Below are 26,824 nucleotides of genomic sequence, written 5' to 3'. Positions count from 1 at the left end.
TTTTAGTGTAAAACAGGCAATAAACTGCAATTGTACAGTTAAAAAATTGAGTTTATATAACTCCCAGTGACTGTCTCTACTGATCAATAAATAGGATTCTTTCATATTGTTTCTTTGGTGTACCATTGCTAACATAATTAGACCATAAACAATTAACTGTGAAGATTTGTTTTCTAAAAAATAATGTTAGAGACTTATAGACAGTGTGTTTACATTCACTTCCAATTCAAATCAATGAAAACCGTCATAAAATTTTGTTACAACGGATAACATTATTTGAACTAGAGCTACAGAACATAATGTACTGTGACACCATTAAAAGGCAAGTAATATATTTGGATCTTGCTTTGTTTCTTGTCAAGTGGGCAGGTTTTTAATGTGAAAATGCCACAATTGATTGTTATTGTTATATATTTTGGCATAACGAGTATTGACTTGTAATGGTCATATTTTTACGTTCACATTTACTTTCTTGAGTTAAACTCTGTGCTGGAACTGCACGTTACAGACTGTAATAAGAGGCTATGAATTCAAGCAGAGGTGAGATAGGGTGGTGACACTGTTAACCACTGCACTTAGCAGAACCCCTGTATCAAAACTACTTTCATGTTTGGGGAGTAAATCCCTCAAAGCAAAATAGATGGTTGGAGAAATTTGTCTTGATTCTATAAAAACACCTTTCTGAAGCTCCTGTGTTCTTCCTAGCAGACAGGCTGCTGTCAATTTGACTAGAAAATGAAATGCTACCTGCTGTGCCTTCTTATTAATTGGTAGTTTTGTGAATTGATTCCTACTGCAGTCTAGTTAATGTACTTATCCAGCTCCTGTATTGCTTTGAAATTTAGGGTTGGAGACACTTCCCAAACCATTTGAAATGGATTGTAGGCTGAACTCTTAGTATTTCCTCCACGAGTTGGTTCCTCTTTGTTAAAATTAGAAGTTGGGCTCTTGTTCATTGAGGCAAAAACCTTCAAGGTATCTGTTTTGTTTGGGAAAAGAATGCTGGATGCTAAAGAAAGAAATCTGGCTAAACATTTTTTTGCTGAGTAGCTCTCCAAAGACAGATGGACCAAATACTGGCTAAGATCCTCACAGCTTTAGTTGAAAGATGCTCAGAATACCTTATAAAGTGAGGGCAAATTGTCCAGTAAAGACAGAGTTTTCTATGGTGATAAGATAGCCAGGAAATCTCAACTCTGTGCTTTAGCATTTTTGAAAAGATGACAATATTTCCAGTGAAAGAACAGTCCCTAATTGTATTAGCTGATATTATTTATGACTTATTGGCAGATTATAGTAACTATTACAAATAAGGTTACAATGTGCTTCCAAGCTCAATTCAAGGTGCTAGTGTTGTCCTAAAAAGCCCTAAATGTCTTGCAGCCAGGATATCTGAAAGACCACTGCCTTCCATATGAGCCTGCCAGAAATCTGAGTTCTTGTATCGCCGCCTTGATCAGGTTTTGGAAAAGCGGGATATTGGAGGATACAAATAACTATATTTTTTATATTATTATTTATTTTATTATATTATTATTATTATATTATTCAAAGGGGGCCCTGTTGTGTGTCCCAACAACTCATGAAGTTTGGTTAGTGGGTACACATACAGGGCTTTTTGGGGCGGAGTAATTTATCAACTGTATAACTCCCTACCGAAGGAAAGTAGGCTGACCTCAGTCTTTTGGACATCTGACCGCCAAACAGTGCTGTTCCGCATGGCTTCAGTGTTTGAAATTGATGTTTTGATTATTTCAAAACTGATTTTTTAGATGTTTGGGTGTTAATAAAGGGTATTATATGTGTTTAAATGTTTTGTCTGGTTTTTATTTGTTCATCACCTCAAGAGCCCTTGTGGGCTGGAGGCATACAAAAACTTAAAAACAAAAAAATTGGACCACTAAAACATACTTGTAAACAGTACATGGGCTGTGAAGAGGTTTGCCTAAACTTTTTAAAAGTGGGTCTGAGCTGATTATTGTTATAATTACATGTACATTACTGTGAAACTTTTTGCCTCTTTTTATAGAGGATTTTTGGTAAAGTCTTTGTTCTAGAGTATAAATATTTCATACATTAAAAGGATACATTCTTTGAAGGTCGTTCAGGTGTTTATTCAGCATTGCAATTGATGCCGAGGTTAGCAGTAAATGGCACTTCTTGTAATTGATTTGGCCTCACTCATCACTGTTCATAATTTCTGACACGTCTTTGAATGACCTGCCGAATTGGGGTTGTGTGACAGAGCAAGTGCTGACATGGTTCATGATCATGCAAGTCCTATTGAACCACATTTTGCCCCGTTATACACAGTGGTTATAGAGTGCAAGTGAATGCAAGTATAGCTTCATGGGTGCAAAGTGATATGTAAAAACTATGTTGATCACCTCTCCAATATCATTTCAACGAGTGTTGCTTTCCTGGTGGTAACTATTGTCATTTCAGATGTTTGGAGACTTTTTCTTCACACATCTGTAGTGACAAGAGCTCTCTGCCCTTCTTGTACTTTGACAGCATGAAGACTATATAACTATGTTAGATAATGCACAGTATTGGTCACAATCACTTTCATAAGGAAATGTGCTCGCAATGTGAGGTTGGCAGACCCTTCTTGTGTTTTCCACATTTTCCTATACTGTCCCCAAAAATGGTTCTTTTGTTTTATTTTTGATTGAGAGCACTGGGTTTGTCATAAAAAAAGAAGATGTCTTCTGTCTACACAAAAACCATAGAAAACCTCAGAGAAAATGGTTTTGCCTTTACATTTTTTCTCTCACTTAATACTAAAGCTGGGGGGTGTTTATCTGTTTAACAATGATGGATTCAGGAAGACACAACATATACTAAAGAGATATGAAATTTACTCCCTCAAGATATGGTAATGGTCACCCACTCAGAAGGCTTACGGAACTTATACATGTCAATGGAGAGAACACTACTGATGGCTGCTACTCAGAATAGTTGTATTCTACCTAAAGAAGTATAGGTGACACATATCTGAGTTTATTTGTGGGGGACAACAGTGTGAGAAATGATTGACTTTATGCTCTCTAATGGGCTACCTATAGGCATTGGTACGATTGGGCACAGTAAGGGCCAGACTACTGGATGGATGAGCCTTTACTCTGGACGGCAAGGATCTCTTGTGTTTCCTGATAATGAAGATGTTTAATTCACTTTTCATTTGGCTGATAGCAAGCCTGTGGCAAATAAATACATTTATGGTTGTGTGCAGGTAACATAAGAGGAGTGTTGCTCACTTGCGTTCTTTCCGGTGTTGAAAACATAATATCTGTACCATAGTTGGCTGTTAACACCTGGAAAGAGAAACCTGGTCTAGGTTTTCAATAATTTGTGGTGTTGGAATGAAAGGGACCCCATGCAACAAGAGGGTGGAAAACTGTATCCTCATGTAACTGTTATTGCCCAATTAAATGTATGTATTTGAACTGGGGAGGTGGTTGAGGGGAACTCATTTTTATTTTTGAAGGAATACAGTTGCCATGAAATGGACTGAGGCAGCTTGTTGCTTACATCTAGAACAAAAGGATCTATGGTGCAAGACTGCCGAAAGGCAGATTATTAAACTTGGAGGATATTATCCATGACACAAACATTGTATGGGGATGGGAATGGAGATGGATAGTTCTGATTCATATAAATGTAAAGCTCTCTTCTGTGTGTTCATTGTTTTTCCTATTGATGTTATTTCTTCTGCCTTAAGCCTGAGTTTAATAAGCCCTCTCTGTTTATTCTTTTGTAGGAGGCAAAGTGGAGGTGTGCAATGCATGAAATGGGATAATGGAGCCAGCAGAGTGGCTTTTCTTTGAACATAATGTGAAAGGAAAGAAAGGTGTCCAGTAGCACACACAAGGGAATCTCAGTAAGACTAAACCTATAGGATAGGCAACAAACATTTGATGTACAATGGAGCACAGAGATTTCCAAGGTGCAAAGCAACTCAGGGCTCCAGTGGAGTTATATATGCCTCGTTCTCTAGAGCTGAAGAATACTCCCCACACTGTTTTAACTCATCCAGTCTGGACACACCAACTGCTGATCCATGGATATTCAGGAGGAAGCATGTTGGATTGTCAAGTAGGGTTGCCATAATTCTCTACCACAAACCGGGTCAAAATGTAGGACAATTGTGGATAAATTTAGCCCAAAATGTAGGACATTTAAGAAAATTGAGGACCTTAAATGTCTACATTTGGGCTTAATTTTATCCTACAATTGTCCTACATTTTGGTCTAAATTTTGTCCTCATTTGTCCCAGGTTTTAGTAGAGAATTATGGCAACCCTATGTACAGCCATATACAGAGTCCGGGGCATGTGGTGACATAGGTTCAGAAGTGAGAGTATTGATAGTTTTTGTTTCTTTTGGGTTTAGTCATGCAACCAATCGAGAAAAGGGAGTCTAAAGATGACATGAAACATTATCCTGATCACTGCAATCCTATAGCTGGCCTTTCTGAGAAGGGCTTTTTCATGTTCTAATTCAATTGATGTTTTACTAGGATAGCTGTTCACAACTGATATGAAACATAGGTCTAAGTGGCTCCGCATCTAGGGTTGCTCCCATCCCTCTGATATCTAAGATTAGTTGTGTTTTAACTTGTTATCTGGGTCATCGAATACTGACAGGAAGTGATTCTGAGATTTGGGTTAAGTTTAATTTCTCCCTACTGCGCAAACACCATGAATGCAGCACACCAGTACCAGGAGGCACTACATATCGTACTTGATATAATTGCTGCAATTCTCGTGATTTCCGATGCAAATGTAAACAACAGGACAAAGAAAGCAACATAACAGTTGCTATATGCTCTAATGTTTAATCCACCAGGCAGAACATGTTAAAGTAAATGGTCTGTTTAAAGTTTATTTTATTCTGGTGTAGGCTACCTGGGGATTATGGAAATCAGAATAAACTTCCTGGAAGTATCTGCCTTTGTCACCGTTTCATGAGAGAAATGTTTTATTCCTCCTTTCTTGCCGAGGACCTTTTTTGTTTGCCTGGTCTTTCAAGACACCAGACTAATGCATAGTAAGAGGCAGAAGAAAATGACATTGAAGTCAATAGTGTCACTTATCATGGTATTAAGGTATGGTAGCACAGCTTTATTGACTTGCTTGGTTCTGAAAGAGGAGCCCTTCATTTTCCCTTGACTCTAGCATGACCATAAACATCAGTGCTAGATCAGAATGCTTTTTAAACACTCTTTACGCATGATGTGGTCACTGAAGGTTTTTCAGTTTTCATGTTGTGGCTTCTAAACTTCCAGGTTATAGGTCACGGTGTGTATAGTCTTCCAGGTTTTAATGAAGTTTTGAAAGGGACCTTTGGGAATTGTAGTCCAACAAAATCTGGAGGGCCCCAGCCTGTTAAGCCTTGCTGTAGGCAATGCTGTGACATCCATAATAGCACAGTGTATGGCCACTCTAGTCTGGAAGAAGTATCTGAATATCTGATTTTAGTTTCTGATTCCATGCATTTTTCAAGTGCAAATTTTGTGGATTGTTATAAATGACTGATAATCAACTTTGTTGGTTTCAGATCCCTTGCTACAAATTACAACAGCTTAACTGATAAGCACCTTGCCGGCTATTTCAGCAATACTAGGATAGACGTCACCTTCTGAGATCAGGGCTGGTAGGTATGCAAATACTTCTTTTCGTTTCATGGGGTTATTTTTACATTTTACAGTCGGTCCTTCTTTACACAGTTTTTTATCATGAATTCAAGCATCCACGGTTTGAAAATGTAAAAAAAGGGTATAATTTCAAATACAAACCTTGATTTTCCATTTTTTATAAGGAACACCATTTGCTATGTCATTTATTTAATGGGACTTGACACACCCACGGATTTTATTATCAACGGGGGATCTTGGAACCAAACCCCAGCGTATAACAAGGGTCCACTGTAGTGCAATCCTACTCAGTGGAGTCTTCTTCTCAAATATAAGTCTCACTGAATTGAATGATGTTTGTTTTCATGGGAAGGATTATGCAGCATTAGTTAGTAACTGTTTATTCAAATATTCCTCCAAGAGGCTTAGGACAGATGTGTCCCCCATATATATGCATGTCATATCCTTGTGATGTTAATTACCTATGGGCTGGCTGACTGTGAATTTGAACCCATATTCATCCAGCCTGTATCCAACACTGTGACTGCTGGTAGAACAATGACAGTTCTACTGCTCTGCTCTGTTTTGTTCCCTGCTCCTCTTCTCTAAGCCTTTTGGGACCATTTTATTCCCTACCAAGTCCTTCAAAATAGGCTTGCTACATAACAAAAAATGTGCCTTGATGCCATGGCATGACTAAAAATGTATGGCAATGCATTTTTTTCACAGCTGTCTTAAATCATTGTGACAGCATCTAGTGTTGACAGCATAATCTAGTCTGCAATATACCCAAAGCTGAAAATCTTCTGCTCACTTTCTAAGGTGTGCCCAATTGAATTTTGTGTGACTTATTTCTTGAGTAACCATGCATAGGATTGGTCTGTCTGGGTAATCTTTCTAGTGGTGGTGGGAAAGTTTTTTGCTCCAGGATTGTAAGCAGATGTTTGACTCCAAACATAGTTTCCTTTGGCTCATCAAATCAATCCTCAGTCTACTCAAAAACAGAGCAGCGTGGGTGAGTAGATCAAGGGGAAAACTGCAATTTAAATAATGATTAGCATGACTGTGTTAGTATGGATTGGATAATGAACCAGTTGTGAATTTGTGGAAACATTTTGGAAGCAAAAGATAACAGGTGCATCTACACTGTAAAAATAACGCAATTTGGCACCTTTTTAAAGTGCTGCAGCTCCATCCTTTGCAATCCTGGTATTTGTAGTTTTACAGGGCCTTTTGCTTTTTCTACCAAAGAGTGCTGGTGTCTCACAACAAACTACAAATCTCAGGATTCTGTAGGATGGAGCCATGACAGTTAAATAACTACATTATTTCTGCACTGTAAATACCCCTAGCCACTTGATCAGTGTGGCTGTTTAATTTTGTTCAAAGCTTGGAAAAATCATCCCCCCCGCCCCGCACTACAATCCCCAGAAGCAAATAAGCAGAATCCACCAGTGGGCATGCAGTTGTAATCCCCAGTTCCCCAAAATTTTATTTACATAGGTGGAATATTCTACTGCATATTTCATACATGCTGGTAAAGAAGTCAAAGAGAAGAAACATAATGGCTCCTGTGGTGTTTTCTGCACCTTGCTGAACAGCCCGAATGGTACTTAACCATAGGTACTTACTTACTCAGTTAGCATTAGTTACTTTAAATAAAATAAATGGTGAATGTTCTCTTTTATGATAATTTGGCATAACTGGAAGCAAAAATGAAATATAAAATTTAGATATTTAGCTGACAGTGGCTACCATAACAGTCATGTCACATGAGACATGAAAGGTTAACACAAATAATATTGTGTACAATATTAGAAATTTATTAGACTTATTCTTAGGCAAAAATACAGTGGATCCTCATTATACGTTGGGGTTTGGTTCCAAGATCCCCCGTGAATAACAAAATCCGTAGATGCTCAAGTCCCATTAAATATAATGACACAGCAAAATGGTGTCCCTTATAAAAAATGGAAAATCAAGGTTTGAGATTTGAAATTTATACTTTTTGGGAACATTTTGAAACTGTGGATACTTGAATCCATGTATAAGAAGGGCTGACTGTACTGTGGAAAAGAATCAGCACAAGTTTTCTTGCCCAGTAGGGAGCAGACTACCGTTGTCCAGAAGCAAAGCCATCTTCTCATGGATTAATACTGAGCTGTTGATTTGGTCTACTGGTGAAACATTCAGAAAGTAAAAATGACAGATACATGAGAATCTGCTGGGTAATCCTGGCAATATGAAAGAATGGACTCCTTGGCAACAAGACATTTAAATAAAAGCTATTACAAGAGTTTCATGCCACCTAATGAGGCACTTAGCATTTTCAAGTGATATTTTAAACCAAATAAAAATGTTCCAAGCTCAAGGTGTCTAATGCTAGAAATGACTGATGAAGAAGTATCAAAGGAACCTGGAGCTTTGCTCCATCTTAATAAACATGACTCACTATCAATAATACAGCAGCAACCCATTTTAATGCTACTGTAGACCTTTTGATGACATAGATTAATGAGGATTACATGTGTGTACTGTACTATCTCGGCAGTGAGCTTTGACTTTAGTGTGGCTATATCATAGCTACCTATGAACCAAACAGTATGGTTGTCATTATGCTACTTATAAATATGTTTTTGTTACATACCTTTCCAGATATAATTGGTTCTTAAGTGATCTCATAAATCTGGCATGTATATGCATGTTTCCACTTGATTATTGGAAAGCTGTCCTTCAAAACTTTTAAGAAATTAGTGGGTTTTTTTAAAGGAAGCCAAAATGAGTCTCTAGGATGAGAAAATTTTGATGTCTACTGGGGATTCGGAAAGTCTCCTAACTACCGACTTACACCTAAAAGACATGCTTGAAGTTTGAGGGACATTCCAAATACAGCATGAAAGACTGCATTTGGAAAGGGACATTCACCTGGTGTGATATAGGGTAGCATTTTGGGCATACGCATGAACTTATCTATATTTTGGCTCTATTGCCTAGATAAACATGAGGGTTTGAAGGGTTCTTAGAAGACAGACCTTTTTTAAAGGCCTATCAGCCCCCACATTTGGTTTAAAGACAGAAAACTATAAGAAAGGAGCTAAGGAGTCTTACAGTTGGTCCTCAAGAGTTGTCCATCAATTGCTAGATAGCAGACTGAATAGACACACTAGAGATCTGATCACCCTTTCCTTCATATGATGAAATGTGTTGTATTTCTATTTAAATCATAGTAAAGGTTTCTAATTACTGTAATCATGTTACACATGCCACAGGCCTGGGTTAGCAAGGGTTGAGCAGGACTGTTGATAGCCAGAACTCTTGAATGTCTCTCATTCATAGGGTCACCATAGGTTGAAGATGAGTTGATGGCCAACAACAACAACTTTTTCAGTTGTATCAATGCATATTAATAAGCCTGTGTAAACATAGTCTAGTCTATGGCTTAGTGGGGGCAATGCATACATGGACACTCTGTACATCTGGAGTGAGAATCACATTGCTCTCCAGATGTTGTTGAACTGCCAGTTTCAGCAGCCCTAGGTAGCATAGCCAATGGTGAGGAATGCTCAGAGCTGCATACCAACAATCTCTGAAGAACAACATGATTTCTGACCCTCCTGTAAACAAACAGGGAGAGGGAGCTTCAGTGATTAGAAATTATGCACATGCATAGAACAGTGAGGTTTGTTTGATTTCCTTGCCCCTGGGATATCACTTTTTCTCAGTGATTCATTTTCTGTATGCATTAAGAAGACATGAAGAGTGGGAAATTACCCATTAAAGAGAATGATAAGGAATGAACAGCAGGGGGCAGAGAAAGATAGTCTATGGCTTTTCTTTCACTTTCATTTAATTTTTCAAAAAATCTCCATCTTTATCTTCCTACTGGAGCCTTAAGACCTTTCAGTAGACATGGCTCTCACCAGATAGTTATTCTCATGTGGTGAGTGTAACATGAATTCAGGCACTTACTCTGGCTGTCAAGAGCTGCTTATCTTGGAGCACTTCATTCTTTGGGTATGGACACCTGCACCAGTTAAAGGTTGAACATCCCTAACCTGGAAATCTAGAAAGACAGGTAACTTAAAATGATAAATACTGACTTGAGCATCTGTGTTTTTTGGTATTCACTGGGGATCCTGGAACCAACTCCTCACAAATAGTAAGGGACCACTCTATTCCAAATAAATAAATAAATAAATATCAGAAATCGGAAACTCTTTTGATCTCAAGCATTTCAGATAATGGGTACTCAATCTGTATTAGAAAAAAATATTTATATACTCTCAATGAGTACATGCTGCCTTGAGTGTAAACAGTCCCAGGATGGTTCATGCTAATTAGAGAAATACAATGATAAAAAGAGGATATAGTAATGAAAGAAAAGCCATTAAAAAACCATTGGATTAAATTGGTGGGCCTGCGAAAATGAAATATTCTTTGTCTGCTACTGCAGCTGTATTAACAATGCACACTGCTAAGTTAGCAATGTAAGTTCCAGGGGACCCTTACTAGGAAATGAATTTCACAGAAAGGATTCCATGGGTAAGATGGCTCATTTCCTGATGGTTGTGAATCCGAGCTCAGACAGAACATCCAAAGGAAAGTCTCTGAGGATGACCTCAGTGCATGGGCTCTTTGGTTTGGAATTAGATGCATACCTAACATCTTTATCATATGTCCCTCCTAAAATACAAGGAGTAGGGAATGGAGAAGGATGGGTTCTCAACATCTCTGGATTTTAAGCAGACAAGTGGGAAAACATACACAGCAGTGGCCCTGAATATGTGTTTCATTTTGTCACTGCTATTTTTAGTTACTTTTATAAACAATATTTCCTCTAACGTAGTTGTCCTCCCATTGTCTCCTCACTCCACCTGCAAAATTGTGGGGTAGATCAGATTGAGAGAATGATTGCTCCAAGGTCATCTAAGTGAATTTCATGGCCAATAAAGACCGTTTTCTTGATCTTCCAAGTCAGTATTCTAAATGTTATACTGAACTAGCTCTCTTCACCCAGAGTGAAAAATGCTGCATGCAAAACTCCTCTAAAAGATAAACACAATGGATGGAATTCAAATTGCCCTCACATAAATGAATCTTAGGGGCTATACAGATCGCCCCTTTCCTGGCTGGATCAGGGCCACAGCAACCTCATGCTGTGGCCCTGATCCGGCCTCTGGAGGGCACAAAAGGGAGCCGCAAAAAGTGGCTCCTTTTTGTGCCCTCCAGACTGTGCCATAGCTGCAGCACTGTGGCTGTATGGTGTCCCTTTGGCACTTCGTCATCTGGACACAAGCACCAGAGGTGTGTCATGATGGCGTGCACTGTCTGGAGCAGCACATGCCATCATGGCACCCTGGAGGTGGAGTTAGGGCCTGCATCATCAGGATGCTGCACCCTGACTCCACCTACAGACTGGCCTTTCAGGCAGGTCTGGATAGCCCCACCATTTCCAATTGGGATAAGCTGATCCTTGTGTCACAAACTACTACGGAAACTCACCTCCATTTGAAAAGTAAGATCACAGAACTACAGCTCCTAGATCCTTTAGCCAGCATGGTCAGTGGCCATGCCATCTGGGAGTTTCAGTAGCTATAGTCCCAAAAAGTGACTTTTCCAATATGTATGTGTATACACAAACATTCACATGTTAGAATATTTAAAATCAATTTTATTCTGAATTTAAGGACCTTTATCTAGTGTCTCAGATGCATATGCTGCAAGGTCTTGTGGAGATTCTTATATAGATGTGAAGCTTTCAATAACACTTAAGAAAATGGCAGAATCTTTGCCCATATTGTGCTCCAGGTATATAATGGACTTTATAGCTAAAATGTGGTTGTTTCATAATGTCTCTGTTTTCTCACTCCTTGTTCTTAAAATTTCCCATTCTCACGGCAGATTTCAAGAAGTGGAAGAATAATATCGGAGAAGGAGTATCGGCTGAATGCCATGAGGAAAGATCATCAGAAGTATATTCGAGAATGTTTGGCTCAGGCAATATTTCACAAAGTCCTTGACATGGAAGTATGGTTGCAGCATGGCTACTTCTCCTAAAGTGTATAGGAAAAAAATGTTCATGATTTTACTAAGGATTTTTGAGATAATTTTCTGTGATGGGATTATCTTGCAGGCATATACTTTTCTTTTGTGGAAGAAGCATGATCTCATTACTATAACATGGTAGCTACAGGTGTCTATAACACTTAGTTATAACTAATCTGCACATTCCTCCAATCTTTTTGTCATACTATCATCTGGAAGTCATTGGTTAGTAATGATTAACAGAATGCCTAGATTAAATTGTAAGAACACTCTATAAATGCACGTTAAAAGTCAAAATGTCCATCCTTTTTATAATCCAGATTCTCTGAACATATATTTATCAAAGACTCTTTTTTGTTAAAAGTATCCTGAATTGAACTGAATGTTTAATTCAGACTCTCTTGTTCAGTGTCTAAACCAAGGGATAATGCCGATCTTGGTTAGTGATTGTGAGGATCTGTGATCTTTAGATAGATTAACTTGGAATATATTTTAAAGAATACTGGAGTTAGCAGGTAAATAGCCTCAAGTTAGTTTGTCAATAAGAAAACAACTTACCCAACAATACCTTCTCCAATTAACAGAGAAAGGTGGAAGAAAAGATAGAGAAGTAACCTGTAATTGGTCAGAACTGATAAATCAGTAGCATCTCAGAATGTAAGGATCCCTACTGCCACTAGATTCCACACAGAGTCATCTGCTGAAGGCAAGGCAGCTGGAGATCATGTCCCATCAGTGAACTCAAGAACTGGTCACAGTCCATCAGAGAAATGCTCTTTTCTACCCACATGGATACCAAAGGTCATGGCAAACCTGCAAGAACAAAGAGGAGTGTAGATGTAAGGAGTAGGAAAGGAGAGGGAAGCATGGATACTATCTCATGCACACAAAAGGTGGAGACATGGCTGGAGGTAGGCCCCATTCTGCTTTTCTTCTGCCAACCAGCTGTACCCATTGCTGATGGTTGTGTCTTATACAACATCAACTGTTATCAAGGACCAGGATCATAAATGAGAGACTTTACGTTTCTAAGTCCTATTAAGTTTTTGTACTGTTCTGGTTCTTGGTGTGCTGGGAAATCCATGCTGCTTCTCTTACTCAGAGCACAAAGCAGCAGTTGAGATCAACTGACTTAGAATTATGGAATCCTAAGGAAGACACTTCTTGGTCACACACAAACATGGAGATTATTTAGCAGAGGGCTGCCATCATCCCTTCCCTCTTGCCAGCCGAACAACTTGTAACAGCAGAAACATCCTTGAAAATCTTGGATGGGGCCTTATGGATTACTCAGGCCATTTTTCCAATGGAATTCACAAAGAAGATTTGGTTGTGGACTTGCCTTTCCTTTTCTCCATCTCCCGTACTTTCACTGATTCGATTTCCCACCAACAGAAGATTGATGAGAAAGGAAACATTTTACTTGGTTTGGAGTACACTATAAATTTACCTGTTCCCTTATGACATAGAGACCAGGGCAAGAGTAGCTGGGGAAAGTGGGAAAGAGGTTGGAGTGGGAAGGAAGAGTCTATCGTTTCTCCTAAATAGGAGAGCAAAAAGCAGAAGGTGGAAACAGGGCCTTTGGAATAGAACCAAGCTCAGGTTGTGTTCAGCTTGCTGCTAGTGATGTTTTCCCCTCTTTCTTCTCTCCCTACTGTTATAATTGATTTTTTTTAGCAGAAAATACCCGGAGATCTAAAAGTCCATCTCTGTCCTGTAGATTTGACTGAAGGCCAGCTTGTTTTTGTTTTCCTTGAGGCTATAACATCATTCACAAATGATGTTATAGCCTCAAGTACTCTCATCATCACAAACAATGCTACTACAAAGACTAAAACAACACAGTAAACTGGGCTTGTAGGTTGGGAGGCAAAGTTCACATCTGCAAAGGAAAGGTGCCACAGAATTTGAACTGAAAGCAAGAGAGAGCTGTAACTTGGCTGTTGACTATATAAAGGTTCAGAGCTCATGTGCCTAAGAATTTCTGGTTGCCAATAAAAATACGGTATTCTTTGGTTTGTTGTCCAAAGAATAAGACCCAATAATCACAGTAGGATTTTCCTCAGAATCAAAATTATCACTATACTGCAGGTCATTAAAAACCTTAATGTAACAAATAATGTTAACATTAATTTGTTTGCCTACCCTCCTGGTTTACTCCTCTCATTATTCCCTCAAAAATAGTATTATGCATCATCAAATAGGGTTGGAGAACTCCTTTTTTTTTGGAGACGCAGAATGAGAGACATGATATGAGGGGTAAGATGGAAAGGAACTGTCGGGACATAGGTGGATCTCAGTTATTGAATATTTATGCTGAGTTCAAGGTTTTATAATAATTTGTTAAAAGAAAATTCCTAAGCTCTGGTCATCTGAAACGCATGAAATACTTATTCATGGATTCTTGTCTTGGGCATCAGAATAGCAAACAAGAAGCAAACTAGCTGTCCTGTTCTTTACTCCCTCCGTGAAAATCAGTGCCTACATACTTGCAATCTAAAAGGCATGACATAAGAGGAAAAAGCAAAACTCATGCATTAGTTCTTTTCAAAGACAATAATCAGTGACATAATGATTGATCAGATTCTTTCCCTCACAGTAGCTGGTAGTATCCAGCCCTGTGTATGGATGGGCAATCCAGTTAACCTAGTCTCTGTTTCTTTCTTAATCATCCTCCTGTTTTTCCCCTATCCACAGGGCAGTTAGTAGTATTTGGTTCCCATCCTGGAAGTGGGATGGGCTTGAGGAATGTGAGATGGTAGTCCACACATTTTTCCTTGTGTTTCCCTTTTTTGTCATTGTGAACTGAATCTAGAAGTAATGGTCTGAATATTCTAATCCTGTAGGACAATGCACTGCAAACAACCATTCTGTGGGGATTAGCAACTGAATTGCCCACTTAGGTTCATGTAGGAATGTTTAGAAGCCCACCACAGACAGGAAAATATCCAAAAAGCAATTTTGAGATGTTCCTCTCATATTACTCCCAATGACAGTATTGTATCCTTTCTTAAAACCCTACTAGCGTCATCACCAGGTTGAGATAAAAAGAAAACTTGAAAATTCTGCCAAGAGAGAACGTGTTCAGAGAATCAAGGTAGGAAATTGAAAACTTGTTTTGAGGATATATATGACTGCCTGTTTTAGGAAAATAAAGACCAGTGTTATGGATAATTCTTCTTTCATCACTTCCTGCTTGCCTATTAATGCAGATCTGGTGGCTTTCTGTCAATATTATTTTCATATGGCTAACAGAGGCACATTTATGCAAAAATAAAACGTATTTACTAATTTCTCACGAGAACTGTTAATCTTGGTTCTCCAGTTTCTGAAAATGGCAGGTTTCAAGAAAACGTCTTCATTTCCTAACAATACAAATTTCTCAGGCATTTCACTGCTCTGTTCATCTAGGTGGAACGATCAAGAAAGGCAGCGGAAGAGACAAATCATCTGCTTTCTCCACACCCGCCCACTGCACCAAGAAATCGCTTTGCTCGTCGCAAAATAAGTGAAAGAGGAGAAACAGGAAATTTGGTAAGGAGGACTAGAAGGCCAGCTTTCTCTTAGCTTTAGCATCCTAATTAGAGTACCATGGGCTGTGGCTCTCTTGGGATGGAAATCAAAGAGAAGTCTCTCAAATTTGCAGGATTAGGAGAAGATAACACCTCTTTATTAATCAATAACATTGTTGAAGTTGAAGGCTTTCATGGCCGGCATCCATATATATATTTTTTTTGTGGGTTTTTCGGGCTATGTGACTGTGTTCTGGAAGAGTTTATTACTGACGTTTTGCCAGCATCTGTGGATGGCATTTGCAGAGAATGCTGGCATGAAAGTGAGTGGGTTATATATACTGTGCGACCTTTGGTTGAGAGGATGTGATCTACATGTTAATATATGTGTTGGTCTGTTGTTGAAGGGCAAGGTCTCAGGGTGTCTGTTTACACACAGATTAACATGTCAATCACTTCCTCTCAACCAAGGGTCAGACAGTATATATACTCCACTCACTTCATGCCAGCATTCTCTGAAGCACCATAATAGCATTATGAACTTTTGATGCCAAGTAGGAATTTGATTGTGAGACTTATTCATACATCTGGTCTTTGAGTTGTGTACCTTTTCTGTATAGTTTAATGAATATAAATTATTGTATCCAGGAGCTTGACTTACTCATCTGGAAACAAACAAACAATCTAAATCACACATAAGGGGATTTTATAGATGCACATGGCTTTCTGCTCTGAAATGATCTCTTTCCTGTCTTGTCATATTAATGTAGTGTTTTAATTGTGTTTTAAAATGATATTGTTTTGTTGTTGTTACTTACAAGCATCTTTTGTGATGCTTGGGTCCAATTTTGGGAGAAAGGTGACATATAAAATAAATACAGTGATCTCTCCATATTTGCTGAGGTAGGTGTGAAGGACCCCTATGAATAGGAAAAAAACACAAATAAATAAACAAATACTATTCTTTTTACCTGAGAGAACACCTCTCTAGGAATCTCCAGGACCTCCAGTGCAACTCTGTGGTTAACATCTGCCAGAAGTTGATCATAGAACCATGCTGGAAGACTTACAAATGCCTAGAGAAGTATTTTCTATAGGAACTTCTAGGTTCTCCAGCACAACTCTGTGGTCACCCTCTGGCAGAGTTGCTCTGGAAGACCTAGAAATTCCTAGGAAAGCACATTAATAAAAACTGCAAACAGTCAAAATCGCAAATATGGGAGGGTCATCTGTAAATACATTTCTTTACATTTTTCAGACCACCTATCCTCGACCAAACACTGCACCTGGAAACATACAGCACCCACTTCGATTGCAGCCTCTATATGGCAACGCTACAGTGGAATCTACACCAAAGGCTACTTCAACTTCCAGAGCAAAATTCCTCACCTTTGAAAAGGAACATCAGTTGCCGAGTGGGGTTAGACACTTTGTTCTCTTATGCAAGCATTTCACTAGCAAGAAACATTTGTAAATTTTAGCTTATGCTAAGATTATGGGTTACCTAGTGCAGCCTTTTCAAGAATATAATTGAAATAACTTTGATAAAGTAATTACCATGCATGTCACAGAAGACCAAGTCTAGAAAAGCTTATGCTATAACTTCTTCTGCACAGTTAGTCTTACAGATGCTACAAGATCTATTTGCATACTGATGTTCCAGATTATCATGGCTATGTATCTAAATTATACTGAATTATCATTACATATAAATAATTATAGGTTTAAAGGAATAGGGCAGACAATGTGGCTCCCATAGTCTATCCTTTAGCAGAGTGGAATGGTCAATAGATACAAGCAGACTTTGATACCTTCTTGCATCTGCTTCAGTCTGCCTCTCAGAAAGGCTTGCTGTATGCATGAAAAGTGTTTTTCTTCCATTTCCTATCTTGGTTGGTAGAAGTTAGTAATTAGGGGTAGGATGAGATTTCAAAGCAGGCTGCTTGACTATGTGAGCTCCCTTGCTCAATTTTTTATGAGCAGAACTGAGGAAGACACAGCATCCTCCAAGCAGGTGGCTTGTTATGATAATACTCACTTGAATCCTCTCTGGTAGCAGTCTCCCCCCCTTTTTTTTTAAAGACAACCCCCCATTTCTCCTATCAAATCTTCCTAGAAAATTTAGTAACTCACTGCCGCCTCCCAAAAAACTTTGGTTTTCCAACTGGTATTAGTTAACCAAATTAAGCAAAGCTATATTATTGTTTTCTAAATTTTCTGTAATGTATAATGTGGTTTTTGCCATTTTACATAATTTTTTCAGCTTTTCCTGTTCATGGAGAAGGGCAAGGAGGTATGACTGGCATCCTTTTACTATTGACATCTTTTCCACTTTTTGGAATTTCACTGGAATTATTAGCTACCTCAAACATATCCTTATGGACTATACACTTCTTTTAAAAGCCAAGCTTTATAGGAATTGAATTCCTGGTGCGTTGCAGTATTTTGAGCTTTCTTCTGCATTTGTATGGAATCATGGCATAGAGTCATATAGGTGACAATGCCATTCAACCTGTCTAGGCCCCTGCCTACCTTTCCCTCTAGTTCCTGTTGGGTGCAGTCTGAAAAATATGGAAATGAAAAAAGTCACTTTTGGAAAACGAGTATTACTCAAAGTGTTGGTCTAAAACATTGTGATGTAATATATGTAGCAGTATCACCATCAGAGGTGGCAGTGCTATTAGTGAGAGTATTATTATTATTATTATTATTATTATTAACCTTTATTTATAAAGCGCTGTAAATTTACACATCGCTGTACAAACAATTTTTTAGTTAGACGGTTCCCTGCCCTCAGGCTTACAATCTAAGAAGACACGACACAAAAGGAGAAGGGAGTGGTAGTGGGGAATGGGATCAGGTCCAGCAGTTCTCCACCTCCGAGGCGTGGACCAAGGCAGATGGACTGGAGGAAGTGCTTGGCTTCTTAATTAATTAATTAATTAATTATTAGAGTAAGCTAGCTTTCTCATGCTGCTGATTCTGGGTATCATGAATTCTCAGAAAATGTTTTAATTTGATACTGTATTTTTACTGAGGGGGTAGTTTTCTGTCTAAAGTGCCAATGTAGCTTGTCCTTGAGCGATATACACAATTTGCAGCTAGCCTCAGGCAACAAAATGTTTTGGTCACTGCTACAGTTAATAGATTATTGGAAACTAACCTTTACATTCAGTAAAAAAACAACAACAAACCACTGTGTAGTCCAAGACTAGAGGGATTGTGGCTGCCAGTGTTCTTAGACTCATCATCTTGGCCAGCGGTCAGTAGTAATGGGAGCTTATAGCTGAGATCCAAATTGGTTTAGTTTAGCATAAACTTCCACATGTGGAGTTATACTTGGTTGTGGTATGCAATCTTTGTGTTGAATGGAAACATTGCACCTTTTTGCAACCTTGAACTGAATGTGGATGATCTACATAAAAGAAAAATGTCCAGCTGCTTCCGTGAAGGAACCTACTCATGTGTAAAACACAGTGTAGTTCCAATATCTAGGAGGCCGCAGATTCCTCAGTTTTGATACAGATTTAGGACACCTACTGAAAGCAGTGCCCTCCATGTGTGCTATGTACTATGTATATAATGTTTGGGTTATATGTGTATAACTCTCAAGAAGTCCTCATCCAGCTATAGTCCCAACACATCTGGAGAGCTCCAGGTTGAGGAAAGCTGCTTTAGAACATAAAAAGCATCTTTCTGGGTTTGACCAAAGGTCCATCTAGTTCAGTTTTCTGTTTCCAACAGGGGATGGTGAATTTTTACAGGAAACCTGACAAAAGATATGCATGATGTTGTCTCTGAACATAGAAGTTTCATTTGGCTGTAATAATGGATAGCTGTAGTTTTAATCCTCATGACTTTGTCCTATCCCCATTTTGATCTGCCTAAGACAGTGCCCCATACAGTGAATTTTGTGGCTCAGTTATGAGTTGTGTGAATAAGTACTTCATTTTGCCTGCTTTAAATCTATTGCTAGTCAGTTCTATTGATTTTGTACTTTTGCTACCATTACCTCAGTTACCAAATCATCATAACATATAATGTGATGAGTTAGGTTCATGATTGGAAGGCAGATATATGGTGGCTGCTGTTTCTATAACTACTGGGAATGTTTTGGCAAATGCAAATGAGAATGCCAAATGGCAGGCAGTAAATGTGCTTGCTGAAGTGATGCTATATACCCTTCAGGAAGCAATGTAAAGTGCTTATAAATTTGGCTCTCTCCAGACTGCCACACTTTACAGTGGTTCTTGAAAGGGGACTGTGGGTGATCTAATTTGGAAAAGCGGTATATAAATAAACATCATCATCATATAGGCTGCAAATAATCCAGCACTTGGCTCCACTTTAACTCCCATGGCTCAGTGCTATGAAATTCTGGGCTTTGGTGGTTGTGAGATATGTAGTGTTATTTTTCAGAGACCTATGGTTCCACAAGAAACTACTAATCCCAGAATTCCATAGCACTGAGCCCTGGTGTCAAACTGCATTAATTATGCAGTACGGATGCACCCATTCTAGAAGCTGGTGCATTTTTTGGGACTAAGAAAAACCTTAGGTCCTCATATATACATTATTCTCAATATCTCTAGTTTTCTATGAGTAGCAGGAGGATATCTTCATGGGAGACGGATGGGCAACCCACATAAGAATGTCCTTTCTCTGCTGCTGAAAATGAATGTACCATGATAAAAAACCTATGTTCCTTTTCCCAGCAGTGGAGAGAGGATGTCTTTATGTGTGTTGCCTTTCCTTCTCGTATGTGGATATACTCTTGGTGTACCCACACTGCAGAAATAAAGCAATTTAACATCGCTTTAACTTCCATGATTCTATCCTAGGAGAGGCATCAGAGCTGTCTGAGAAACCAAGTTGAATAAGGGGCTGTGAACACAGGCCATAAAGGCTGGCCTGGGGGTGGAGTCGGGGCATGGCATCTGCATGATGCATGTCCCACCTCCGCCCCTAGGGCAGCGTGACACCATGTGTCACTCCACATGATGCGCAGCACCACCACAGTGCTCCTCTGGCACTGCATCCACATGACGCAGTGCCAAAGGAGCACCTTCAAGCTGTGGTACCATGGCTACCATGCCCTTTCCAGGGTGCAAAAGGGAGTCACTTTCTGAGACCCCTTTTTGCACTCTGGAAAGGCCAGATTGGGGACGTGGCGTGCGGTTGCTGCGGCCCTGATCTGGTGCAGCTGGAGGCAGCTGCAGGCCTCCTCTTAGGGGCGGTCTGCACAGCCTCTAAGTCACCAAATCTCAGGATTCCACAGGATGGAGCCATGATAATGTCAAACTGATTTATCCCTGCAGTGTGGATAAATCTTCTGTTCACTCCTGAAAATGATCATATCATACAAATAAACATCTGGTTCACTCTACATAGATATTTTTTCATCACTGAAAATCCTTTTAGGTTCTAAAATAGTCACGTCAACCTAGTGCTCTCCAGATATGCTGGATAACAAATTCCAGAATCCCCCAGTCATCACTAATTCAGTTTATTTGTTTTGTCCCAACTGTGAACCATTATTTTGTCACTTCTTAGAAGCTTGGATTGTGAATTATACAAGGTGGCTAAATGGTACTAAAGAGTACAAAATTTGCTCTAATTAAGAATCTGTTCTGCAAGCATGAAATTAAGAAATGGATTTAGATTCTTTTAAAATAAATACCTCCCCGCACCTAACACATGTTCTGAAAATTGATTTACTGGAAAAGGACTATCAACTGCTGCTTTAAGAACATAATTAATATTAACTAAATGTGGATATCAATTTTCATTATTATTTTCAGGGAGACAAAGGGATATTAAAGCCTATGCATCCAACAGATTATTCATCTGGAATATCCCCCTACCGATTTCCCATCATTAACAATTACGTGATACCTATTCCGCCACCACCCAAAAGTGAGAAGAACATGAGCACAGTGAAAGGGGTGGCATTGAGAGGTCGAAGGCTTCGCCCAACAACTGCACCCAATGGCATGGAGCAATTGTTAATGAGGGTAATAGATCTTCTCCATCTTATCATTTCTTTTTTGTTTGGTTTTATCCTGCATGGGTAATTTCATAATGCACTTTGCAAACTGTCTGAAGGAGAGCTGAAATAAAACTGTCAGATCTGTTAGGAATGTCTTGTTCCCAGCCAGTATCCTAACCAATGTGAAGCTCACTTGTTTTAGAATGAAGATTACTTTCACAGATTCTTCTTTCCTGGGAAATTATGTAAGAATTATAATATTATACTCTTTAATAATAGGTTAATTAACATATGCCCAATCCCAGTTATTACAGTTTAAATCTAGGGACTTTTTGCATTAGAATGTAAGAACTGTGCTGTATGAGATGTAAAGCTCATATAGTTTAATGACCTTTCTCCCATAATGGTCAACTAGATCCTCTAGGAATCTAAACAGCAGGGCATGAGGACAGTAACCCTTTCCCATTTTCTCCTCTAGAAGTTTATATTTAGAGGCATAGTGCCTCTAATTCTATGGGTAATATATATAACCCTTATGAATGGTGGGCATTAGTAGACTTCTTCATGAATTTGCTTAATCCTTTTTTTAAGAACGAGGCTACACTTTTATCTGTTAACTTTCCCCATGCTGTGCCTAAATTTGGAAACCTTAAACTTCTCTTACTTGCCTTAAAAATCTTTTTTTTAAAGTCCCAAATGGGGGACTTACTATAAGGGAATTGCTACAATTAGAAAAGCCATATCCAGTATTCCAAATGTGGTCACACCATAGATTTGTATAAACACATTATAAATACCTGTTTTTACAATGGCCCTTTAGCTAATGATAGTGCAGAATTTTCCTTCTACATAAACTTTATGTTCTACCACCGAGCTACAGGCTTGCGCAGTAGTAGAAAATGTTATATATATATCAGCTCAAATTAGTTCACTCTGGTTCTTTTGTTATGTCCTTTTCCATAGGGTGTGTAAAAAACTTATGAAAAGATGGCAAGAAAGGAGTAGGAGTAGTAGAGGAGCTGCCAATGCCAAGTTATCAAGTTATTTGTCACCTTATCTCATATTCATATTGTGATTGGTAAATGCTGATACCACAACATTGGTTTTAAAATGGGACAATATAGGCACAGATCTTTGCAAACTTGCAGCATTTCATTTGAGTTTTCTCCTCTTTGATACAGGACACAGGGAAATTCTACAGGCCTCAAGTACACAGTAATGCATATGTCACCATGATCTATTTGGGAAAAACTGTGCACCTGTCCTATGACCTTTTAGACTACCGAGAGGAAATAAAAATATATCAACAACACTGTGGAGGAGAAAATCTATGTGTGTACAGGGGGAAACTGCTGGAGGGAGGTGAGCCTGAACAAGCCCCTGAGTTCATTTTAATTCTGGCAAACTCTTATTTTATATGGATAAACTGTTGAAGTGGTAGCAAAATTATTTCCGTGAAGATCAGTCTTGTTATGTGTGTCCAGGGACTTATATACCAGCTGCCTCAAACTAAGCCTAGATTTACTATTTCATGATTGAAAATGAGGCTGCAATTACTTTTGCAAATTATGGAAGGAGGGATGTACAGGAGTGATTTAACAAAATACAACGGGTTAGATTAATTTTTGGATGGAGATGTATGGTTAATAAAATGCTTGCAGGGGTAAAATGAATACCAAATTATCTGTGTACAAGAAGCTATAATATATCAGTGTGAGCTGTTTATCGCTCCAGAAGGGAAATGAATACATGCTTGAGGTTTGATTCTGAATTTGAATCAATGGTGCTGATGTTGACTTAAGCAAAGCTCTTGCAGGTATAATCACTAATGGAAACGAGGGATGAATAGCTTGCTGGGTAGAATTAATTTCATATCATGGGAGAGGGCTGTTGCTGAGGAAGGATATCTTTGCTGTTATTAGTTTTTATTTATTACATTTGTCAGTAGCATTTGGCACTGTAGAGAATGTCAGCATAATGCAGTCCGTGCCCTAAGGCCCTAAATCTGTATTAGACAGGCTGGACAGCAGTATGAGAAGACATTAAGGAATTCTAGAGTAAGGGCAGTTAAGAATCGGTTGCTAATGGAGGAATAGGTAAGTGAAAGCAAAGATGATATTTGAGAGTGCTATATTCAAGAAATGATGCTTAAGGAAGGATTTGCAGGAGGACAAGGAAGTAACTCACTGTTGGACTGGGGAGAGTTGTTCCATACAATACAGAGCAATATGGCACCTTGTTCACTAAGGGATAAAAATCAGGCAAGGGGATGAGCTTCTTCTGAAGAGCAGAGCTTGGACAAGTGGCTTTTTTCCTTTCCCAGAAACCCTTGTGCAGTGGCTCTGCTAGCTGGGGCATTCTGGAAATTATAGTCCAACTCTCCCACCTCTCCCTAACATTTCTGAACAGAGGGAGTAGAAAGTGATGTAGAGATGAGACAAGTAACAAATATAGTCAAGAGAGTATAGAATCTTTGAGAAAAAGATTTTAAAATGAAAATTGCAAACCTGGTATTGGAGAGGTTTACAGTCACAGCAGTACAAGTCAACAGTTGGAAAGAAGATGGAGATGAGACACTGTTTGCACAAATAGTAAATAACAGACATGGGGGCCTTGATCCAGATTGGATCCCAAACATAGGAGGTGAAGTGGCTTTTATTCTTTGCAACCCAGTGTCATTTCAGTTTACATTTGACCCCCTGCACCTGCCAGTATTCACACTGACTTCACTTCTTCCAGTGCAAGTAGTAGGGGCAGTGGAGAATTTGTTCTGGATTGGAACTTTAATGGGAAGGGCAAAGCGTTAAAGACCGCTCTCTTTCGTGCCAGTCTTGTGATCAGAGGGAGGACGTGTATCCAGTTCCATTCACATAAAAAAACCATTCACATCAGTGCTAATTATGTGAATGGCCTCTCATTAAGGAGATTATCTCAGTGCTTTGAAAGTGCCTTATCCCTGATGGGATAAAGGAACATTTAATTTTAAAACCGGGTATTATCGTACTCACCGGTGGCCAGGTGAATGCAATCCGTATGCAGTCCAGATCCCAGCCACACTTGTTTTCAAAAATGAGATTTTGTCGTTTTTGAAAAGCCACTGGGATCCGGGCTGCATAAGGGTTGCATTTGCATGGCTATTTGCATAGCGAGTGCGATAACACCTGGTTTTAAATTAAATGTCCCTTTATCCCATCAGGGATAAAGTTCTTTAAAAGCAATGCGATAATCCCCTCAATTAGCCCTAAAACAAAATGTCCATTAAAAGGCAAAGATTGCAATAATCGGGGTGGTTATTGGTGACTGGAGTAATGGTATTTAGGAAGTGGGGAGGAGAATTTTTCTAAAAAAAAAAAAAAAAACCAAGAAAGCCCAATACCAAAGAAGCCAGAGAACCTGGTAGTGATTGTTTTTGTATAGTTACTGATGTGGCAATATAAGAAGTTTTACAATACTTATTTATTTAACCTTGAGAGCAAAACAAAACAAATGAGTCAGGTAACTGTTTGTAAGTAATGTACAGATGAGAGAATACCTGAGTTGCATACATTTAGACTTTTGAGAGTTTGAGAGTTCTTTTGTCAAGATATATCTGTTTGTATACTGAAAATTGGAGGGATGAAGTTTAACATAGATGATTTTCAGACCTGGCTCAACCATTGCTGAAAGGAGCCAGGAACATCCTTAAAAGGGCCAGGAAGAGTCTGTGTTTGAAAGCCAGGAGCGCTTCTCCCATCGCCATGGAAGCGTTTCTCCCTCTTAGCGCGCGTGAATTGTTCCAGAGGAGTGAGTTTTCTATGAACGCAAAACCTACGTCTATAGAAAACTCACTCCCCTGGAACGATTCAGAAGCATGAGCAGGGAGAAACATTTCCATGGCTATGGGAGAAGCACTCCTGGATTTCAAACACAGACTCTTCCTGAACTTTTTAGGGATGCTCCTGGCTCCTTTCAGCAATGTTTGAGTCTGAAAATCCTCAGAGTTCCTATTTTATCAACAAAAGTAAAAAGCTGCATCCATCAGTCACTATAATGATTAAAATGAACAATGCGCTTGCCAACTAGCCCTTGTGTTGTGTTGTTTTAAAAACAACAACAACCATTTCCCCCCATTTATTTATTTATTTATGTTTTGGTGGTCTGAACTCAATTTCTAGTTCCAGGGAGATGGGACTCCTTGACTTAATGTTGTCACTGTTGTTGTGTTCTTTCAAATAATTTCCGACCCTAAAGTGAACCCCTCATGGGGTTTTCTTGGCAAGATTTGTTCAGAGGAGGTTTACCATTGCCTTCCCCTGAGGCTGAGAGTGTGTGACTTGCTCAAGGTCACATTGTAGGTTTCATGGCTGAGTGGAGAATCAAACTTAATTGCTGAATAGTAAATTAATTTATGTAAAATCCATTGTTTTAGTGAGCCTATTCTAGTTGGGATTAGCAACTGGATTTCAGTCTAAAATGACTTTAAGCATTATTGTATTGGTTTATTGCTACCTTGAGTTCCCTCTCATAGAAAAAGGTGGGATATCATCTCTAAAGAAAATAAATACCGGTAACAACCAGAAAGCTTTTTTTTTTTTGCAATGGCTTGAAAGGATTAAAAGTTTAAAATCCCTAAGAAAGTTTTTTAAATGGCTTTGCCTGATGTCAAAATGACAGTTATATAAGTGTAGATGAATATTTTGAGGAGATAATTCTGAAGACATAACACCATCATCCAAACCTTTATGTCTTTGGTTACTATCTACTTAACCTCAGTAGGTGGGGGTATGCAGATAAGAGCATCAGATTACAGTCTTTATGAATATGCAAACAAGTAATAGGAAAGAAGTCCCAAAAAGTATCTAGCCCCACTGTTTTGTAATAGGTATTATTTGTTCTACAATTGTAATACAGTACATTTTGGTTTGCTGTGAGAAAGTCTTCTAGGCAACACAGCAGACAATTAAGCTATTTTTGGGCATGTTTTAGAGCCAACTGAAAGATGCAGAAAACCCATGGGACTTTCCGTAATTGTTGCTCTTCAAACTGCAGGTTTCAGACTTGATATGTTTGAAGTGATCAGTATTTTGAAAAGAGATCAAAGAGAATTTTAGCATAGTTTTATCCCAGATGCTACTTTTATATGCACATAGGTTTCTAATAATGGGAGACCTTTGGAACATGTTTCCCCCTCCCTGAAGTTTAGTTAGTTCCAGGAAGGAGATACAGAGGCTTGGCTCTCACCTGGCTCTCAAACCATCTTAGGTGCAGTGTAACAGCCCCAACCATCTTGTTTTTCTTTCTCAATTGCAGAAACATTTCACTTTATCTCCAGGCGGCATTATGGCTTTCCCTTCAGTCTCACATTTTATCTTAATGGGATACAAGTTGACCGCTTAAGTTCTTGCTGTGAATATAAGCATCGGAAGGGTACTCGTCTGGGTGGCAAGCATGGACACTTTGGTTTTGTCAACGTGGAAAGATCAGCTCCTTGCTATAGGTATGGATTGTTGATTGATCCTTGTTGTTGTTGTTGTTGTTGTGTATGACAGTTCGCTGTGGCACTTTAAATCCAAAGGAATACATTGTGGTATAAGCTTTCAGGGACCTGAGCACAGTTCATGAAATGCATGTGACACAATCTGTCTGACACAATGTGTCTGAC

The 26,824-nt window shown here is 38.9% G+C and overlaps 1 protein-coding gene across 5 annotated transcripts in view; it reads left to right on the top strand.

Moving 5' to 3' along the window:
• ERICH3 (glutamate rich 3) overlaps window positions 1–26,824 on the top strand; it is a 238,763-nt gene that overhangs the window by 161,314 nt on the left and 50,625 nt on the right. For 3 of the 5 annotated variants that reach the window (XM_042464006.1, XM_042464005.1, XM_042464001.1), the window contains exons 2-8: window positions 11,539–11,664; window positions 14,708–14,779; window positions 15,094–15,216; window positions 16,453–16,614; window positions 20,996–21,208; window positions 22,365–22,545; window positions 26,473–26,659. In XM_042464006.1, the coding sequence (XP_042319940.1) occupies window positions 11,590–11,664; window positions 14,708–14,779; window positions 15,094–15,216; window positions 16,453–16,614; window positions 20,996–21,208; window positions 22,365–22,545; window positions 26,473–26,659 (1,013 nt within the window). In that variant the 5' untranslated portion in view covers window positions 11,539–11,589. Of the gene's footprint in view, window positions 1–5,564; window positions 5,662–11,538; window positions 11,665–14,707; window positions 14,780–15,093; window positions 15,217–16,452; window positions 16,615–20,995; window positions 21,209–22,364; window positions 22,546–26,472; window positions 26,660–26,824 lie in introns of those variants that run through there. The other 2 variants (XM_042464003.1, XM_042464004.1) reach the window with 2 other exon arrangements.

This window comes from Sceloporus undulatus, chromosome 4 (assembly GCF_019175285.1).
Source record: "Sceloporus undulatus isolate JIND9_A2432 ecotype Alabama chromosome 4, SceUnd_v1.1, whole genome shotgun sequence".
Taxonomy (NCBI): domain Eukaryota; kingdom Metazoa; phylum Chordata; class Lepidosauria; order Squamata; family Phrynosomatidae; genus Sceloporus; species Sceloporus undulatus.
Note: the sequence above shows the minus strand (reverse complement) of the source record. Positions and strands in the feature narration are given on the sequence as shown.